Genomic DNA, 22143 nt, shown 5'->3' with positions numbered 1-22143 from the left:
TGGCTGAAATTAGGATACATTTAGACATATCATTAGTGGTCATAAATAAACTCATGATAAAAATATCCATATATTACAACAAGCCTCCAACCTTTGCACTATACTGTCATCATTGTAAAACTATACTGTACTTGTGTCACTACACAAGTACAGTGAGCCATATGAATCTGCAGATGTAATTATGAACAGCGAGTCATTATTAATCAATATAATCACATCACTGGACAAAAAAGATTTAATAATGGCTGTTCTATAGGCTAAAAAAAAAGAAAGAAAGAAAAAAAAAAAGTCACTCATACTGACCCAGAACCCTTAAAAATAGGAGTACTCAACTGAATAGATGTCTGCCATTAAAAAGTGCTAAGATCATACTCACAGTTTCAGTTCATCATTTTTCATGCTCCTGATTATGAGCATTATCTTCTTTACCTACTTTATCCTCCTCTTTTCCATTTTACTTTAATTAAATTACCCTCCCTCACCCCCTGATTCATCAGCAAGCCTGACCCCATAAAATTGAGTGTGATATTACTGAAACAATATGGAGCTTTACTGGTCACTAAAAAATTATATTGTGAACATTCAGGCATACTTAAAAACAGTAAGCATTCTGTTCAGCACGCAGACACACATTAATTTTAGAACACCATGCATCCTGATAAAATATCGTGTTGTAGAGAAGTTGTCATGCACTCCAGATAAACCTCTTTCAGTTACCATAGTTCTGCACAAGTCCCAGAGGCCTTACTTTCAGTTATAAAATTAAGCTGCTTATGTGCGAGACTGTGGATCATGATAAGAGTCGTTTATTAAGTAATCTGCCTATATTTCGTTACTCATGAGGGCTGGTTATTGCTAAAAAGTTCCCCCAATTACGGCCTTATGTCTAATACTGTGTCCCGAGACCTACCGTATATATGTATATTGTATATATTTTCTGAATGATAAATTTGTGCTAATATCGACCCTCTTCATTTGGATTATTCTCAGCATCTGTTGTTTCACTTTTCTTCTTGTTAAAGCAGGCAAAGTAGAAGACTGGCTGGTCTCTGAAAGAAAAAACAAGAATATTGTACCATTAAATATTTTCCTGTCATATCTGCATCATCATCATCATATCCTGTGTTGCCCCATGATGAGTATCGGAGGCCGGGGCTAGGCAAGCTGGTCCTGTCATTTAAGATGAGAGTGACCAGCCTCACTCATTCCTGGGTGGCATTATGAATGCAATAAACCCCAACCATCCCTTGGATATAAACTGAAACAGGCTCTATCTGGTTGGAGTGCCTTGCTTACCCACTAAACCACCAGGTGCCATAGTTTGGTTGCCACCCAATGTAGTACATGGTTTTCTGGTGTACAGGAAACCATTTGGCAGACTTATTTAACCAAATAGTGAACAGGAATATGAAAGAATACTGGCTATATATTACCTGCATGTTCCAAAGGACAATAAAATGAGATGGGAGTACTTGGCTACAAAACTCTATGCTTATATTAGTGTACAGATATGGTGACCCCACAGCCTCTTAATCCCTGAGACTGGAAAGGTCAAGACCATGTAGGATCTCATTTCTACTCTGTTTATGCCCTAAAAGTGACATAAAAGTTATATTTTTATTCCTCCCCTCCCTGTTTTAACAGAAGAAACAGGGTTATAATGATGAACGAAAAAGAACAAAAAGGAAATAGCATAGTATATTCCCCTCATATGGAACCTGTGGTTCAGTTACTTGTTTAAATCTTCATCTAATACACAACATGTAAATGGTAAACAGGCACCAGATCTCACATTACAGTATCCCCTTCATGATGTAGGGACCCGAAGCCAGGCTACCACAGCCCAGCAGTGTGCATTTAGGTCAGAAAAGCAGCTTACTTTTCTTGACAGATTTACATGATCAAAATACCTCTTGAGGATCAAGTCTGTATGGCTTCCACTTCAACAAGCACCTTTTAGTAATTACACCATCAAACAAAGTACTGTATAGCTGTAGCTTCTACCCTACTTCTACTCCAACTTACTTGCCAAAGTCCTCACTCTCCTGCAGTGTTTGAGGCAATTCGCATCCAACTGTTTCAGGCAAGAGGACGATGAGGCAACCAGAAATGATGGACATCACACCAAAAATTAGCAGAGGCAGGGGCTTGTAGGTCTGAGACTGCAGGGATAGCAGAGTGGATATATGAATTAGCTCTCATGGTTATAATGTCTTAATTTTTTTTTCCCAGCTGACACCACACTACTTTATTCAGCTAAGAATGAGCCACAGAATCATGACTGTGTTACAGAAAGTAGTGGCTGAATACCAGAGCAAATGGATGAAATTAAGAGAACAAGAACAGTAGCTGTAGACCAAGGTTCATCTGAACATGAACCCAGTAGATTCAAGGCTGAAGCTACCCGCTTTATGCAGTTTATCATCCTCCTTTCAGAGAACAGGGAGGGAATTAAACAGAATTTGTATAACTGGACAGTATAACCACCCTATGATTGATGTTACCATCCAGGGCACTAAAACAGTAACTAGAAAATATAAGCTAAAGGAAATATGAAAAAAGAATCTTATTTTAAGATAGTTTACACCAAGGCTATTCAACTACAGTACTCTAGAAGTAGAGCCAAATTATGAAACTCAGATTAACAAAAGAGCCATACATTATTTTATCTCTATTTTTTCCCTCTATCTAAACACATATATTGTACAAGAAGAAATGAGAAATTCATTTATTATTTGTGTTTACCTTCTCTGCTAAATACATAAATAAAAGGAAAAATGCAAAACTTTGTTTGCTTGTTTATTCAATTCTTCTTGAGTCAGTCTAAGAGCCAAACAAAAATGACTCAAGGACTGGATTTGGCCCACAGGCCACCAGTTGAATAATCTTGTTCTACATCTAACTTTAGAAGGATATCCCAGCTACAGGGTATGACATATGATATACAGTACTACGTTCAGAGGGACAGATACTGTATTACATGGCTGCTGGTGAAGGATGGTTTCAGTGGTGCCAGTGATACAGGTACAGCCAGGCTGATCTGTCATAAGTTGTACAAATGTCCCGAAAGGGGGATGGAGAACAGCCGAAGGAGGCACCTTCTGCCTGCAGTCCACTGGATTCATATTTAAAATGAACCTAAGGCTACAGTTACCACATATAATTTTTCTAAATCCCTTTAATCACACAATACAATTATATTTTTGCAACCTCCAGGCCATTTTGTTAAATTTCAGAGAAACTATCTGTAGAGACCTGGTTAGAAACAGCTTCCATTAACCCAATAACAACTTTCAGTCCCTCCCCTTGTGATATGAAATGTCTCATAGAAAAAAAGACTAACTAAAAAAACATAATCGAACTGAAGGAACTAACTGCACGGGTGTAGTGGTTTGTCCTTAACCCAACCAGTAGAGATTTTTTTTTTTTTTTTCTTTAATGTCTTGATGCTTTGTGTCTTATTCAGGAGACTATTCATAGTCACTGGGTTATAAACTACAGTATCTTCACTGACCCCTTCAGTATGATCTTCATTTATCCATCCATCATCCAATTCCATACAGTCCAGTACTGCCCCATCATGAGCTTCTCGGTTCAGTCATTTAAGGTAAGTAACCAGTCACTCACCCAGCAGTGGCAAAATGTGAGCAATAAGCCCTAAATATCCCTCAAAATGAGACCTTAATGAACCACATCCAGTTGGAGTCCCCTAATTCACCAGTCTGAATACTTGTCTGATGACAACAGTCTAACCTTTTCATAAAATTTTTGCTGTTGCACGACAATTTCTCACTGCGGTTATGTTGAACATCTGACTCTGTTGTGAGAATAAGGTGCAGCAGGTAAGTGTGATGTGGTCTGAGGGGCTATATTAGAGTGAGGGCAAAGTGGACTTTGCCAATTGTACACTGTGTTGATACTGAAGTAGAAAAGGTGACAGCCACACTGCTGCCTGAGAAGATGGTCTTAAGTCTCTAAGGGAAGGGCAGTTTCTGAGGAAGAAACAACTGGAACAGGTTCATGAAAGGTGCTGTTCAGCTGAAGGTGTTTGATGGCTGTGGCAGCCATGTGTTTATGTACTATACCTGTGTAAAGCTGAGATGGGCAGTATGATGGTGGTTGCAATGCTGGCATGTTCTCGTGGAATTACAGCTATTTTAATAAAAAGTTAGCAAGGTATGCATTGCTGACCTCTTCATTTTACCAACCCATATACACTGTGCAATACAGTATACTATTTATAAATGGAATATGAGAAAGAAGCATAACATGACACATTATATTTGACCATTAGTCCTTGGCCAATGCACCCTTGGCTTCTGGTATCACTATTACTGAATTTTGCTTGGTGCCACAAATTCTGAAAAATGTGCATAAAATATCTAGATGGTCATCTTCAATTCTCCAATAATTTTCTCTGAGCCTCCAGTTTTTCGTACGATTCCAGAAATGTTGAGTCCTTCACAAACCAAAGCTATTACATTACTCTTTTCCTCTATCTGAAACTCATGTCCCACTGTGGTAGCAGAAGGGAAAGATAAAAGGTGATGAAAACAAGGCAGACTGGGGGGAAAACAGGGGGGTGGTCCACAGAGTTGGATTATGTAACCTTTTCCTGTGACTGCCCAACTTTATCCGAAAGAAGTTTGCTTATACAATGCTTAAGATTATGTACGAAGCCCCACTGGCTGATACATAATACTTTAGCTATTTTCGGTTACATGATTACCCTCATGCAAGGCTACAGTCATTTGCTTATTCAAAGATGGCCTTTGCACTCGTCACTATCAGGTATGTTAGCGTCAGTGGAGTTCCAGGGGCAAGTGAAGTGCAGTGAAGCAAAATAACTACCTTTTTAGGTGAGCTGGAATCTTGTTTTTGGACTTGTTTTTGGTGGTAAGCGGTATGTGAAGTGCAGTTTAGTGAAGTAATATAATTACCTGTTTAGGTGAGTTGGAAATGTGTTTATAAATGTAGACTTTGCTAGGTAGGTTACCCTTAGTCAAAAACAACTCCACTGAACCATTGTTATAAATGACTCATTTTATGAAAAATCATTATGTGGTGGACATTTTCAAATGCATCTACAATGTAAAATGAAGGCATAGTATTTGTGGTATGAGAGGGAATATTAATGGAGAAGTTCTAGTATTGGAAGACATACTGCAGGGGAAGTGGGCAGTGACAAAGCTTGTGACTGAGGAGTTGCTGCTTAGAGTGGTTATGGCTATGTATGTGGGTGCTCGCACCCAGGTGAGAGTGAATTGAGAATGATGAGTTTTCCGTGAATATTGGTATGCATCAGGGGTCAGCCTTGAGCCCCTTGTTGTTTATCTTGGTGCTTGAAGCCCTCTCACATGACTTCAGAAATGGACTCCCTTGGGAGACGTTGTATGCCGATGATTTGGTGTTGATTGCAGAGAATGAATGGGGGGCAGAGGAAAGTTTCAGGAAGTGGAGAAATGGTACGGGGCACAAGGACTTGAGAGTAAAAGTAAATTCAGATAAAACAAAGGTGATGGTGCCCACATGCGGTTTGCCACAAAGGTATTGGAAGTGATTCCATCTTGTGCATTTTGCGATAAACGGGTGCACAAAAAATGTAGTGGTATTAGAGGAAGAATGGGAGATATTGCTGATTTCATGTGTGTGGTGTGCCAGGGATAGCATGTGGAGATTGCCTGACTTGAGAGGATTGATCTTACTCGCGAGTCTCTTGAGTGTGTGAAGGAGTTTTGTTACTTGGGAGACATGTTATATCCTGGGTGGGGTTGGAGACAGCTCTGTGGCTAGAAGAAGAAGTGGTTGGAAGAAGTTCAGGGAGCTCTTGCCTCTCCTGACATGGAGCCCTTTCTCTGTGCTAAGGGATCTTTATGTGCAGCATGTTTTAGGAGTGTAATGCTGTATGGTAGTGAGACCTGGGCAGGAACGGAAAGGATATTTGCAGGCTCAAACTCACAGAAATAACAATGATTAGATGGATGTGCAATGTGTCCTTGAATGCGAGGCCTGGGGGGAGGGGGACTAGATTTATGATAGAAGAGTTATGAGGAAGGATGGGACTGGAGTGTATTGGTGTTGTGATGTGATGTGGTAAACTGAGATGGTCTGGGGATGTGGAGAGGATGGGGGATGACAATTAGGTGCAGAACTCGAGAAATGTTAATGTTGGGGGGTGGCGTTGCAAGAGACAGACTGAAGAAAACCTGGGGCAAGGTCATACAGTGTGACCTCAGGGATAAGGGACTGAATAGGGAGGCTGCCAAAGATTGAGCAACATGGAGAGCCGCCATTAGGTGACTAAGGCCAACACATGCAAGCACGTTGGTGCCTTTATAAATGAAACAAACTGAACTGATGATTTGTTTTTGCCAGCATTTATTCCTCTCTCCCCAAGCTACCACAGTAGACCTTAGTGAACTCTGGATGGAGGAAATAGTGATCACTTTGATACGTGAGCGTTCAGCAGCTGCAAAACTGTTAGAAAAACTGGCACCATGTTATAAAACCAATAACTGTGACAATGATAGTAAAGGGGTTCAATGACCAAGTTATAATATTTCCCTCATTCTTCATCTATACCAGGGGTTCCCAACCTGGGGTAAATTACCCAAAGTGGGGTAATTTGGTCTTTTGTGAAGGGTAATGGGGGAGGTGACAAAAAAAAAAAAAAAAAATCTAAAAATCATACCAGTTATGATAGACTTTCAGAACTATACTAAAATTCAGAGATGAATGTTTAAAGTCATGTTTATTTGGTATCAGTGTTAATAATAAAAATAAATTACTCCTTGCAATAACTCTCTTGGTTTTAGCCTAACCTTTAATTAAGTCCTACATTCAAACTAAAATCTAGGCATCAAAATGTTAAGCAGCTAAAATGCAATTGTGGAAACATAAGCAATGAGGGGTAATGAGTGAAGGGAGGTGTAGAAAATGGGGTACCGGGTACTGGTAATGGGTAAATAAAGGTTGGGAACCCCTGATCTATACAGTGGTCCCCCTTTACCCATGGAACTGCTATCCACAGTGTCAGTTACCTGCAGAACTGCTATCCACAGTTTCAGTTACCTGGGGTCAACTGTGGTCTGAAAATATTTAATGGAAAATTCCAGAAATACACAATTCATAGGTCTTAACCCGACGTGTCCCAACGACGTATGGATACGTCACCACATTTTGTCATGGTGACACCTGACGATGTATTCCTACGTTATGCAACTGCGAGGTCCGTCATTTGCACATTTTTCAAGTTTCACAGGTGAGATTTGGTTTGCATATGTGGGAGACCTTCCTGTACCCAATGCCAGGTAGGGATAATGCCTGGCCCCACCTGACCCCCCCTCCCCCCCACATGCCATTTTCTCGGCAAGTCACCTGTTAGCAGTGACCTGGCCAGTAAAGACATGTCGCACCACGGTCTCACCAATGACGAAATTCAAGGCGAAAGTGATTCATGAGGTGGAAGACAAAGGAAGAAATAAGCCAGAGGAAGAAACAAGCAAAAATGATGAGGCGGTAATGTCGTAAAAGAAGGTGCCATATGTTGATGTTTTTGGTGAGTGAACAACCCATATATCACCTAAATTATTGTCTGAAAACCAATATACTCTCATACTACATATAAATTTATATCAAATAAATATCTAACCAGTTATGAATGGTTTGAAATAGCTACCCCTCCCACAGAAAATGTTTTCTCTCAAGCCTGGCCTGAGAGAACACAGTAACAAGGTAAAGGTACTCTTACTTCTATCATATTTCTAAACTCAACTGAGCACTTTCTCTCTGAATTATTGATGTTTCTTATAAAAAGCAGAGTTTTTAGCAAAAAAAAAAAAAAATCTGAAGGGATTAGGGGGGGAGGGGTGTCAATGGTGAAAAACATGCCAGGACACAGCGGGTTAAATTGTGCGCCCTTCGGCGTAGTGTGATGGTATCTCACTCTGTCCTGACTGGGACATGAATCATCCCTTTGTCCTGCATATCCACACTGTATAAGCTACCCACCTGTTGGTCACTTAACAGCTGACTTGGTTATCAGGTGGACTTTCACTGTGTCACAGTGCTTGTGTTCAAGTAACCCTTATTTTACTTACTAATGGCCCCAAAGTGCAAGAGTAATGATGCTGGCAATTCAGATATGCCAAAGAGAAGCCGTAAAATGCTTCCTTTGGATGTACAGTATATATAGGGTTTAGTACTACCTGCGGATTTCAGGTACAGTATTCACTGGGGTCTTGGAACGTATCCCCGTGGATAAGGGGGGCCTACTGTATATAATATATTGCACGTACCAGGCACAAAGGTTTGAGAGTAAATGTGGATAAAACAAAAGTGGTGATACAGTATGTATATATATATATATATATATATATATATATATATATATATATATATTATATATATATATATATATATATATATATATATATATATATATATATATATATATATATATATATATATATATATATATATATATATATATATATATATATATATATATATATATATATATATATATATATATATATATATATATATATATATATATATATATATATATATATATATATATATATATATATATATATATATATATATATATATATATATATATATATATATATATATATATATATATATATATATATATATATATATATATTATATATATAATATATATATATATATATATATATATATATATATATATATATATACAGTATATATATATATATATATATATAATATATATTATATATATAATATATATATATCTATATATCTATCTATCTATCTATATATATATATAAAGGAGAATACATTACACAGGAGAGAGGCAGAAGAGGTTTAATCTTCTTAGAGAGCCTCTTGAGTGTGTGGAGCTTTGTTATTTGGAGGAGATGTATGCTGGAGGTGTGGCTGGAGCTAGCTCAGCAGCAAAAGTAAGGAGTGGTTGGAAATTTTGTGGAACTGTTGCCTTCCTTGACATTTGAGAGGGTTCTCTCTCCATGCTAGGGTATCCTTGTATGCGGCATGTGTCAGGAGTGTAATACTGTATGATAGTGAGATTTGGGTGGTAATAGAGGAGGATATTCATTACCTCAAATGTGCTGAGATGAGAATTATCAACTGGATGTGTATTGTGTCCTTGAATGTCAGGCCTGGGGGGTTTATGATTGTAAGTGAAGAATTGAGAGGAGGGATGGGATTTGAATGTACAGTATTAGTGATGTGATGAGAGAGGGGTTGATAGAGGTGGTATGAGCATGTGGAGAGGATGGAGGATGACAACTGGAGAGTAAGATGTATGAATGCTGGGGATACAGCTGCTTGAGGCAGATCAAAAAAGACTTGGGATAAGGCCACACAAATGGACCTCAGGGATATGTGACTGAATACTAAGGCTGCTAGTGATTCGGCAGCACAGAAAGCCACCATCAAGTGACCGAGGCAAACACATGCAAGACTGTTGGAACCGTATAAACAAAATTAAATGAATATATTGGTTGGTGAAATGAGTATGCTGCTGATGCTTATTGTGCTAACTTGGCATTTTTTGTTTTTGTTTTTTGTTTTTGCAGCAGCTGTACGTGAATTTAAGATAATGACAACATTAACAGCTAATCCCATATAATATCCTTTGAGACAAGGGTGCCTAAGGCCCTTACTTCCGTTGATGGCATTAAATGACTGAACAATCTCTCATCACCTCTTGGGGACCAAACCTAAAGAAGGCTTTCACTCAAAATGGGGCATTCTGAACATCAAACTATCAGTTACTTGAAACTATACTAACCAGGGAGGCAATGAGGGGTGCACATATGCCTCCCACTCGTGCACACATGGAGCATGCACCAATGCCCACGCTGCGGTACTCGGTGGGGAAGATCTCTGCTGAATACACATACACGATGGCGAAAGCTGCTGCGATACCAAACTTACCAACAAGGCTTAGGGTGATGATGAGGGGCGAGAGGCCTGTGGTGGGAGAGACAAACACACATGATTGATGTACATATCTTGGTGATAACAAAAGTAAGGATGGGTTGAGGGATAATTGGTATCTTGCCAACAGTGTTTATTATTTCTGCTTTTGAATAATGTCTACTCTAAATATCTCTTACTACCTTTTTTCAGTAAGAGTATTTTATTATTCTTAATTTTTTGCATCATTAACTCATGCAGCTTCGTTAAAATCTCTTCTAAGGCCAAACATGAAAAACAGTACAATACTCAAATCGTGTACCCAACTATTAATGCCATTGATCTTTATCTTCATTAGCCAAGCCCTGTTCCCCACTGCCACTTGAGGTAGAAAAATTTTGAGTTAAGCTACTTGAACTATGTGCAGTATCTGTTATACTTCCTAAAACTGAATCTTGATCCATCTGTTGGGATACAATCCAGAGAAGAATGGAACAACAGTTCCATCTCTTCACCACTGTGCACAAGAGCTACAAGGCTGCTTGCATTAAAGTTGCAGGTGGTGGGGTCACTAGCATGTATACAGTTATTCAAGAGGAGATATTTTCTAGTCCCCCTCTGCTCTCAATTAACTTGTGAACCACTGTATGCAAGAACACTTGAATACTGTAGTATTCAGTCTTTCACTCCCAGGAACAATATGTATAATCAGCAGTGAAAGTCCTGCCATCTCACTTGTTTTTCTCTCTACAGACTCCAAAATCTGTAACGTACTGTGAATTTGCATCAACCAACACTGATGACACTGCTCTGAGGTCAAACAAGGTCATCAGTGACAGCTGCTGCAAATTCACCAGACTGAATTATAAAGTCCTTGGACAGCGATACAGGAGAAGTGACAAGACTTCTCCTGCCAACAATACCAACAAAATATTATTGAATATTGCTCATACGTTCTGAGAGTAATAATGTAAATTACCTATGAATGTTGTATTATATTCCTGCGAATGCTGTAGAATTTGATCGGGGGAAATTACTTGCCACCTTGAAATCTCATCCAGTCTTAAATTCTGCAGGCACTGAAGATGAAAGTTGCTTAAAATCATAAATATCAGACAAGATGATATTATGGGAACAAGTGGGACCAATTATCATCATTATCGCTCTCATCACAATCACCATCCTGACTTATTATCGCCTAGGGATGGGGTCAGGTTTGATTTCACTGCCAACATTATCAGTCAAGATTATTTTACAGCAACATGTTAGACAAGTCGTCATCATCATCATGATCATCATCACAAACTTTCTTTAAATACAGATGACATGCGTTAATGAATGCAAAATAATATATCACTGTAGGGCAAGACACAAAAAATTTCCTAAGCATATAAACTGTATTATCTGATCCACAGTGATCCACTCAATCAAAATTTACATCAGTATTTGCATGGATCAAAGAAGACAAAAGAGGAAGAAAAAAGTATATATACATTACAGTTAATTAGGACCTTGGTCTCATGAATTATTGGATCACCTGAAGATGTGCTAAAGTATGTGGTTTACTGGAAAGGTGCAGTGCGACCACGAAGGCATAATAGGATGAAAGTGGAGTATGTTACATTACACTCAATTTGCTCAGATTAGTTAGTAGATCACTGGAAAGTGTGGTAACAGATGTGGCTACACTAAGGGTCAGAATATCAGTGGGTCGGTACTTACCCCACGATCCCTGACATAAGACACCTCTCTTTAGCTTTCAGCAGGTCTAGAATCTTGTCAGCCATGAAAAACATCACTCTGTAGCTTACAGGTCTCACACCTCAACATGAATGCACTCTGACAATGACTCCTGAGTTTTCTTGCCACTGCTACTTCTGATTTACTTGCTATGCCTCCCATCACACTGTGCTGTGGCAACTCAACATTTTCACAAAGATGCTTTAAATGAGTCACAATGACCAAGTACAGGATAATACTGTCACAGTAGATAATACTCATAATTAGGATCAAGGCTATCACTAATCCATGTCATGTATCAAAAACTGTGCATGTGGAAGAGCAGGTCATAATTACACAAAAGATAATTTGCACAGTATAAATGAAAATTCCTAAAAATGAAATCCAACAGCCTAAATGACAATAATTACTGACACTAAGCAATAAGCATTGTTGCAGGACTTCAAAAGTTTTTGTGTTGCATCCAGCACAGTGCGACTCACCAACCATGCTCTGCTCTCGTGTTATTCAAGTTTCAGTGACAGCAATACCCTAACACTAAATAAAGTACTTTTCCAAGTCTTAAACTTCCTGAATACCTAGTCTTCTACAATGAAAACATTATACATGTTATACTTAATACAGCAATAGGAATAGCTACAACACAATAGGAATAGCTGAAATACATACTGTCATATAGCTGCAGTAAAGTACTGCATAGCATGAAGATATACTGTACATAATATATCCCCTCAACTCAGATGACAGGAATAACATCAAAAGCCACCTCCCCAACAGATCAACCAAAGACAGACTCAGATAAAAGGTCTGCCTCAAACCAAGAGCAGCAACCTGTTTTCTACTTAACAGTCCTTGGTCCATATTCTTGTCGGTTATGAAAGCTCTTTATCTCCTTTTCCTTGGCAATTTATTTTGCCAATTACACCTTACTGTCCTCTTCTGTGTTATATTAATCCTTCAAACACAGCCATATTCTGCATAGGTAATGTCTATTATATTTATCTATTTATCTGTAGCCAGACACCATAATCCTATGAAGGGTAGAGGTTAGTCTTTGAGTTAGTTGTTTTACAGGGAGGGGCACTAACCCTCCACCAACCCACTTGCTGACATGTAGGGAACACGTATGGGTTGGTAATATGGATATCACCCAGCAATGTAAATGTTTTTTTGGATTACAGGAAACCATTAAGCTCATCACTCAATGTAAAACCACCTGGAAAGGAAAGAAGTGCAATATAAAGTGAAAGATGAGAGAAATAGAAAAAGAGGAGGGCAGACACAAAAACAGAATGACAAATGTGAAGGAAGAAGTACAGTAGGTAGCACTACATCAAATGAGTGGATGATGTACAACAAGATATTAACCAGCCATATCCAAAAATAAATCACTAAAGCAGAGATGCTAGGGAACCTCCTTACCTAACGAGAATATGAATTCATACCTCTATATAGGTAAGTTCTCACTCCTTTTTTTTTTTTTTTTTTTTTCTGAGCACATGATTGAACTGTACAGTACATTAAACGCATCAAAGTTTGCATACTGCAGTACTCAACACAAAAATTTTCTTAAAAAATAAAACAAACTTGTATGGAGTACTGTATCAGATTTTATATAAACAGTCTGCAATGTGAAATACTGTAACTCTCATAAACAGTACCTCAAATTTTATTAATCATAATTCATAAACTTATGTCTTGTATACTCAAACTGACAAACCTTGTGGAAAGATACCTTTATGACATACCATACAAAATGAAGAAATACTGTCTAGTCTAAGCACAGACAGATACATTTTAGTACAGTACCGTGTCTTCTGCAGTTCCTGAACCATATATAGTGTAGGTATGTGTGTGTGGGGGGTGGCGGGGCATATACAATTCAAGATCAGATAATCCCAGTCTTAATCAACAGGTTAGGAAGAAGTAAGTAAACAACACTTCCCAAAAAAATAGAACAAGTATAAAATTAATATATCCTCTTTAGACATGTGATCCATTTTCACAGTATGTGTGTGAGGACACTATACTTGAAGGATCAGAAGTTGCAGTCCATAATAATATGGATATATCTGAAAAACATTCTAGATCTTGACTGTAGATGAAAAGTGCCAAAGGCTGGATAGAAAAAGAATGATAATATGCATGAACTGTAGTACTGAATGTATAATGTATGGAGAACATGTACTGAGACAGAGGAGAACAGCTACCACTGCATTACTGTATGGCACACTGCATACCATGTACTGTTCAGTATTCACACAACTGAGACAACACAACATCTCAAGTGCTGGAGCAGTGAAGCTAGTGAGCTATCTCCATGCAGCAACTCTGCTCAGTCAAAGCAAATTAAGAGACTGTCCAACAGCAACAATATACAACTACTGTATAATATATACAGTGTCTGATATACTGTACTGTATTCCAAGTCTGGAATACCTTGAGTGCTGTGGGGAAAACTTAGAATACTGGTCTAAAAAACAAATTTTGACTGCTATGCATTAGTATGCAATCAATAGACATAAAAAGTACACATTAGGTGCAGTATAAAGTATAAAGTGATGCAGGGTAGACATTAGTAATGATGACTGAGCCATTCCTGCAATGTGCAAGAATTTGCCAGCTAAAAAGACAAAGGGGTGAAAAGTATGTACCATCATGTATAGGGAGGGGACTGTACAAACTAAGGACAAAATGTTTTAGGGTCCTTTTGTATAGGTCACTCCTCATACGAAGCAGTATAGTATCACACAAGAGACTGACAGATGGATCAGTCATGTGGCCAGCAACAAATCCGCACAAACCACACAAGTCTGAGGTGACAAAGACCAGGCAGTGACGGTTAGAAGGAGAGGACTGATGGCATTTCACTCATATCACCAATGGAGGTAAAAGTACAAAAGCATGCACAGTACAGTAGTCTCATCCTATGTTTGACATAAAGCAACATAAGGGCTAACAAAATGTACAGCAAAAAGAACAATGAAACCATACACTGCTGCAAATATAAATCAGTGACATACATTTGATTCCTATCAATGCAGGTCTAAGTACGGCACCTAATTTCCCATAACCCTACCTGTACTCAATTATGTTCACTAGCAGCAGCAGAAATAGCTAGGTTTGGCACATCACTGGTATATTTCCTGAGTATCTCTTGAAATAGTATACTCTGCCCTAAATACTGAAGACCTGCTCTGGCAAATCAGTTCAAAACTTGATATTGCATTGTTATTATTACAGTTGTCCACTTCATGCTAAGTGTACACCCTTGAATGTTACCAGTATTATGTTGGTATTTATGGTGACATAATGGCCTAAATATTTGGCAACAATAGTATCATCATTAATTTTTCTGTAACTGCCACAAAATATAATGGTAACAGGCAACGCTTTATAAGTTCTTTAGGGACCCCTGGGGCCTGGGTGGCAGCAAATGTGAACTCCTTGATAATTTTCTTCCATCCATTTCAACAACAGAGAAGACTTCTTGACTTAACATTGAAGCCTGAATGTAAGTGTGATGTTGGTTTGTCAGCTGCCTGTGAGAAATGAAGATGGGAAAGGTTCAGGTATATCCCCAAGGTTATCAATCATCTGAGGCAAATAAGATGAGGGATAAATCTTTGTCCTCTCTTACTTGTTGCTGAATACACTCTGTAACAAAGCATGCAAAGTAATAAAGTAATGATGTAGGGACACTGATGTTTTATGAGCGACTACCAATACTGTACACGTATTCTGAGGTCTCTCTAAATCCTCATATTCTCTGTTTAAAGAATATTGTATGGTTAAGTGTGTGTGTGTGTGTGTGTGTATGTGTGTGTGTGTAATTCACCGGGTCAGTCAGGATCACTTGATGGTCATGATCGTCAGCATTTTACCCTCCCGGAAGGGAGCTGAGAGCTCATATAGTCCGATCTAAGGGCAAGGCTGTGACCTTCACATACCTACACACCCATCCCCTTGCTCAAGGGGGACAGTAACCACCCACTTCGTCAGTGAAACTTTTCGCAATCTGAGCGAGGCGCGAGCTCCCGTCCACCAGATGGCAAGCGAGAACGTTACAACTGCGCCAGCGAGCTGTGTGTGTGTGTGTGTGTGTGTGTGTGTGTGTGTGTGTGTGTGTGTGTGTGTGTGTGTGTGTGTGTGTGTGTGTGTGTGTGTGTGTGTGTGTGTGTGAGAGAGAGAGAGAGAGAGATGTAGCAGAGCATGGGGTGCAGCACTCATATGATCCCTGTGGCCAAGGGGTTAGGACTTCAGCAGCCCAACTCTCCCACAGGTATAGACTGTTACCTTCTGGGACAAATCCGGAAATGAAGCACGCCACGCCTCCAAGCAACAGAACAAAGGAGAGGGTGCCCTTCCTCCCCATTCTGTGGAATTATCACATTCAGTAGCAACCAGCAGGGCTCTCCATGGCTGTTGTTACTCTCACTCTTAAATGTCCTGTCAGTTACTCTACAACACTATCGTGAGGCAAGTGGATGCCCACGTGGATAGTCTAAATACTAAATTTGGTATATTAAATGAAGTTTTATATAAGTAAAGATTTCAAACATGCCAAAACAAAAAATGCAGCTAACTTTTCATTATTTTCACTTCACTGGCTTGGCAGGTGGCAGCCCACTAACCTTCCTGCACTTCTTTGAACTTTAATGATGTTCCATGAGTAAGGTCATTACATTTCACTAATTGACAGAATCTAATTTAAGAATTACTGAGTGCACAGACATATGTATCATTAGAACAGCTCATGCTGGTGGAGTAAAATTACTTTTCATTATTTACCTGAATAATTTTCTGCCCCCCAAAAAAAAAAACTGCTACTGGCAAAGTCAGAAATATATTCCAAAATATCACTACTTTTTTCATACATCTAGTGTTGTTAACTGACAAATTAGCTTCAGCAGTAGGAATGGAACTCAACCAAGTAAGTTATCTGTCATATACAGCATAGCCAATAGCAAATGTGTTATACATTGTGTAGTTACGAGCAAATAACAATGTCAAAAAAGGTGACCTACACTGAGGACTTACTGTAAGCCTTTACAAAACTTGAAAGAAAATGTTAAAGTTTGTCCAGTATTGAAAGCAATATGAGGCAGCCTTGACTAAGGTACTCTGACTGTTGAGGCTCTGGGTATTCCTACATTTGACAAAATAATCGTAATATAATAATAATAAATGACAAGAAAAGGCCAGAAACACCTCACACTATTCCTCTGATATAAATACTTTACAGAGCTTGACTTAGTAAGGTGATCTGCCTTCACAAAGTATCAGCAAACAGTTACTATCTGTATTTTAAGATGCAAACTGTCAGTGTCAGTCACAGAATCAGCTTCATACTGAAACTCATCCTCACCATATGATACTTTGCTAGGATTGCCAACCAGATCAGTGTAAACTGTTTTCCACAGTACAGCACAAAAAAATGTGCAATGACAATTCTGACCACTGTGCATGTGTGTGTGGGGGGGTTGACATGTGCATATGTAGGAGGAGGACAATGATTTGTAGGTACAGTATGTGTGTGTGTGTGTGTGTTCAGGTCAGGGGAAGTACAGGATGCCAGCCAGCCACCACTGCCTACTACCTACATTTCAGCCAGAAAGGAGAGCCCTGCGCTTATCCATCATGCAAAGCCTATGCACTCTGTGCTGTTCCTATAACTGCCCGCTGCTGGCCACTCTACCTTAAGGCTCAAGTTTAAGCTTAGACAATAGATTTGTTTTTTTCTTGAGATTGATAGTGGAAGAAGGATGGCATAAAGGAGTATTGTCAACTGTAAGTACTTTCTCATTTTTGCAGTATTAAAATATCACAACAGCTTACAACTCTGTACATGAATTCTTGATCTGTAATGTTAATGACATGAAGGTGACTTGAAGAACAGAATAAAAACATGATGATAATTACGCTACTTTGATAACTAAAAACTATGAAAAGTGGCATCTGAAAAACAAATTAAAAAAACAAGAGAATGGAAATGTAGTACCTGTATGATTGAAGATACCTATGAGTTCCTGGCTATTCAGCTCAACATTGCATAAGAGCACCTTCATAAAACACTCACACTTCATGACACTACGGCATAACTATATGCACACAATCCTAGCAATTCACATCACTACATCTGTATATAATCCTATCTCCTCATGACACTATTAAATCAAACTGTCTGTAATTACAGCTGTATATTCATATGACTATCTACATATTATACGATTTAATCACAACACTATAACACTATCTGGAAAAATAATATATTTTCATCGCAGTGCCACATAATGTAAACTGATAACTTACTAAACACATCTGAAAAATATGAATATTTTAAAAATGTGCAATAAGATATCAATCTACAACACACACACACACACACACACACACACACACACACACACACACACACACACACACACACACACGGCCCTGGCTGGCAAAAAAGAACTACCCGATACTACAATACTCTGGCTTTGTGGGAGATCTTCCTTTACCAGAATCAGTATAGAAAGAGGTCTTGGACTCGTCATATAGAAGGACTATCCAAACTTCCTTATGGTGAACGACTTACAATTCTTAATTTGTACTCTATATAGGGGCATTTATTACGTGCATATTTGCTAAAATATTGGAAAATTTTTCATCATGAATGTAGTATTCATCCTGCTGAAATTTTTACTTTGGCACTCCCATTGGGCACGCAAGAGCTCAGATTTAAGATTCTTCACTCTCATAGCTCTTTAGAGGCTTGGAGGAGGTTTTTCGTGATTAGGTGCGTCAGTCTGTGGAATTCTTTACCTGATCATATTGTTGCTCTGAGTTCAATTTGCTCTTTTAAGTCTGCCTTAAAATCTTTTCAGGGCCCTCTTCTTTATCAGTTTCCTGAATAGACTCATACCTAACCTTTTTCTTTAGCTCTCGGCCCCCCAACTGACCCCTGACCATTAATCCACCTTTCCTCTATATATCCTGCTAGGACATTTCTCTATTCACTGCAATATTAACAGAATTTCTCATCAATACACACTGTTAGTACAGTATTATTTTACTCTGCTTAAGGTACATAACTCTTTTTCCATTTATGATTGCCTTTGCTGTCCCATTTGATTGGCATACCTGCAGATTTGTGCTACCCTTGTTTTCCTTATGTGGCTCCTCTTACTGCCTAACTAACCAGTGTAAAAAAGGGTTGCCAACCAGGCAAGTAGACCAAGTGAGCATCTTCAATAAAACGTTCTTTTGTGTAATTGTTCCAGATGATTTTACTCAGAAAGGAAAGCCCTCTTGATGTGGATGGGTTAGAAACTAGAGCCACTGAACCCATTGTACGTGATTACTTTTCTACTGTACTGTAGTCACTGAACCCATTCTACATGATGACTTTTGTACAGTACAATAGCCACTGAACCCACTGTATGTGATGACTTTTCTACTGTACTGTAGCCACTGAACCAATTGTGTGTTGACTTTTCTACTGTACTGTAGCCACTGAACCCATGCTTCGTGATGACTTTTCTACTGTACTGTCGCCAATGAACCCACTGTATGTGATGACTTTTCTACTGTATTATTGCTACTGCTACTAATGGAAGAACCTCTTGGATTGTTGGGGTCAATCAGCTAAATTCATGACTATAAAGGGTATCTTTCATACACTTATCTAAACTCGATTTTTTTCCAGCTGATGATCCAGTTTCGTGAATGTGGCACCTGTGCACTCCTGCCATGTGATTGGTTGGTTTCAATTTCATACCTGAAGTATCATATTTACAAAACACAATTGTACCTTATAGATCTTTTCCACGTGACGTCATGGATCATATGACTTTTGTTTAAGATGCCATACTGGATGGCAAATTGTTGGACGTCTAGAGGGAAAGAATTTCAGATTCCACAATGGTATTCCACTGTTGTGCCTTCGCCTGTAAGACATGGCAGAAAAGTGAAAGTGGGGTAAACTTCTGTCGGTTTCCAGCCAATGAGGAAAGGCAACAGAAGTGGATACCTGCCATGAGGAGGGAGAATTGGCAGCTGACAGCCTACACCCAACTCTGTAGCAGGCACTTCATATCATGTGAAACACCCCCACACCCCCTCTAGCCCCACCCCCATCCCCCCCACTGCCATCCAACCACCTCACACACACCCCCACCACCCTCCCACTGCCACCTCAACCCCCCCCACTGCCACCCTCCACCATCCCCCACCACCCCTCCCTCCCATCCCCCAACAACCCCCTACCCCCTACTTTCAAACCCCCCACCCCCCATGCCTCCAACACCCCTCCACAAGCCCCAGCCCCCCACAATACCCCACCACCACCCAATCCCCTTCCCTTTCACCCCCTACCCGTCCCACCCCTTACGACCCATCCCCAACCTTCCCCCACACCCTCACCCCCCACCCCCCACCCCCAAACAAACCCTAATCCCACTTCCCCACTGCCCCACCGCCATTCAAACCCCCCACCCTCCCTCCACCTCCTTCCCCTGCTCCCACGCAACCACCCTCCATTCATTCATCAACTACTCGATACCTAATTGGTGTACACTCAAACCTCGATGTAAGGGATAAAATGGGGAATCAACTTGTCCCTTACTTGAAAATGTCCCTTACTTGAAAATGTCCATTATTTTACCATATACAGCATAAAGAAAATCATATTATGAAATTCAATAATTGTTTCACTTATCTTACTGATTTATATGATTATGAATATTATTTTACAGGTACTGTATAAAGAAACATTAATGTATATAACCTAGACATTATGTGTCATTACAAAACAATAATGTCCATTTGTCAGGTAGAATATGGAGTCCCTTAAATCCAAAATCCCTTAAATGGAGGTCCCTTAACCCCTTAACCATGGGGCGTCACTTTCGTGACGCTTGGGAGCAAGGGATCATACCACAGGGCATCACTTTTGTGATTCTGTGCTATTTTGAATTTGCCAGGGCTTTCAAGTGGTGGCTTGTATCATCTATCAGTACTGCCAATGTCCAACACTAGTCAGCACTCCTAATCTCATCTGTACTCCCATCCATTGTTGACAATTTAGCCATTTCTCCCCGTTCTTGACTCCCCTCTCTACCTCCCCTCCATTACCCTCTCCTCTCGCCTGCCCGGCCGTGCTGCGCTAAGTAAATCCTCCCTGGAATTTTCCACTGATTTCATCCATTGAAATAAGCCCTATGCCCTATTCTTATACCAAATAATATATACAAAAAAGAAATAAGGTAAGTGATAGTGCCATACACCTGGAATTGGCTAATTATCACCTGATAACACCTCACGTGCACTCGTTCGCTAATTTTCGCCGTTTATTTCCCCTTGAAATATGACGTATAATCTATTCTCGTAATAAAAATATATATAAGAAAGGAAGGGAGAAGCCTAAGTGATATTTGCATTCACCTGGAACTACCTAATTTATTATGTATTGTCTAGATTTCCTGCCAATCATTTCATAGCGTATATATTAGCAGCTGTCACCACGCTGACATTGGCAGCATTGCACTCCCCCTAGGTCACCACACTGTATTCAGTTTACTGTCGTCTTTCAAGGTGAAACCACGTCAGATTCGCGCCTGTCCAATTCCGCCAATTTTTAGCCCCATGCAAAGGGCCCTGTGCCCTCTACCCCCTACTAAACCTTGTGTGGAAAGGGGTAAAGGGCTATAAGTGACTGCTGTGGAATGTGAACTGGCTAATTTATCAATGAAACTGATGGACAGTGACTCTGATCTTTTTGGTGAGTAAAACAGTGCAAGTGGAAATGTAAATAATGTGTAAACAGCAAGTGAAAGCAATCAATGTAAATATAAGTGAACAGTGGAAAATAGTTTTATAAGTTACTGCAAGTCACTGCATAACACAGTGTAAATAAAATAATATGTAAATAATGTAAATAAAATAAAGAATGTAAACAGAAATGTAAATGAGTAGTAATATAAGAATACAGGTATATATACTAGGAGTAATGAAAGTGAAAGTTTCACTCTAGCATGTATGAATACTGGGAGTTATGAAAGTGAAAGTGAAAGTGACAGATTCGCTGTCAACGCTAGTATACAGGACGAGAAAGTGAATGCTACGTATTTTACTGAAAGAGAAATTGAATGCCTACAGCAGGGGTCGGCAACCCTAGGCACGTGTGCCAGACTTGGCACGTGAAGTGCTATACTATGGCACTCAACGTGATCCAGTGTAACAAAGAAAATATTGAAAATGCAAAGAGAGAGAGAGAGAGAGAGAGAGGTGGGCACATCCTTTCTTACTAAATCAATTAACACTGTCGCTACAGTGTTAAAAAATCTTACCTGACACGCAAAGTGGCGAAAAAATTGGCATTAATTATAAATTGGCACACCATGTTGCCGACCCCTGGCCTACAGTGACAATAAACTACTATTACTGAAGGAAACTTATGGATAAAGACTGCAGATATATATAAGTGTT

General features: G+C 39.3%; 1 protein-coding gene across 2 annotated transcripts in view; it reads right to left on the bottom strand.

Annotated features, from left to right (window-relative positions):
• Positions 1-934: 934 nt before the first annotated feature.
• The window catches only part of LOC145417459 (organic cation transporter protein-like), a 330895-nt gene continuing 309686 nt past the window's right edge, over positions 935-22143 (bottom strand). For both annotated transcript variants that reach the window (XM_080286154.1, XM_080286155.1), the window contains 4 exons: positions 15970-16049; positions 9806-9987; positions 2026-2162; positions 935-1049 (listed from right to left, as the gene is read on the bottom strand). In XM_080286154.1, coding sequence (XP_080142280.1) covers positions 956-1049; positions 2026-2162; positions 9806-9987; positions 15970-16049 — 493 coding nt within the window. In that variant the 3' untranslated portion in view covers positions 935-955. The remainder of the gene's footprint in view (positions 1050-2025; positions 2163-9805; positions 9988-15969; positions 16050-22143) is intronic.

Source organism: Coenobita brevimanus, chromosome 110 (assembly GCF_032717465.1).
Source record: "Coenobita brevimanus isolate Jiangsu-jjx chromosome 110, ASM3271746v2, whole genome shotgun sequence".
Lineage (NCBI taxonomy): Eukaryota > Metazoa > Arthropoda > Malacostraca > Decapoda > Coenobitidae > Coenobita > Coenobita brevimanus.
This window is presented reverse-complemented; position numbering and strand designations above follow the sequence as displayed.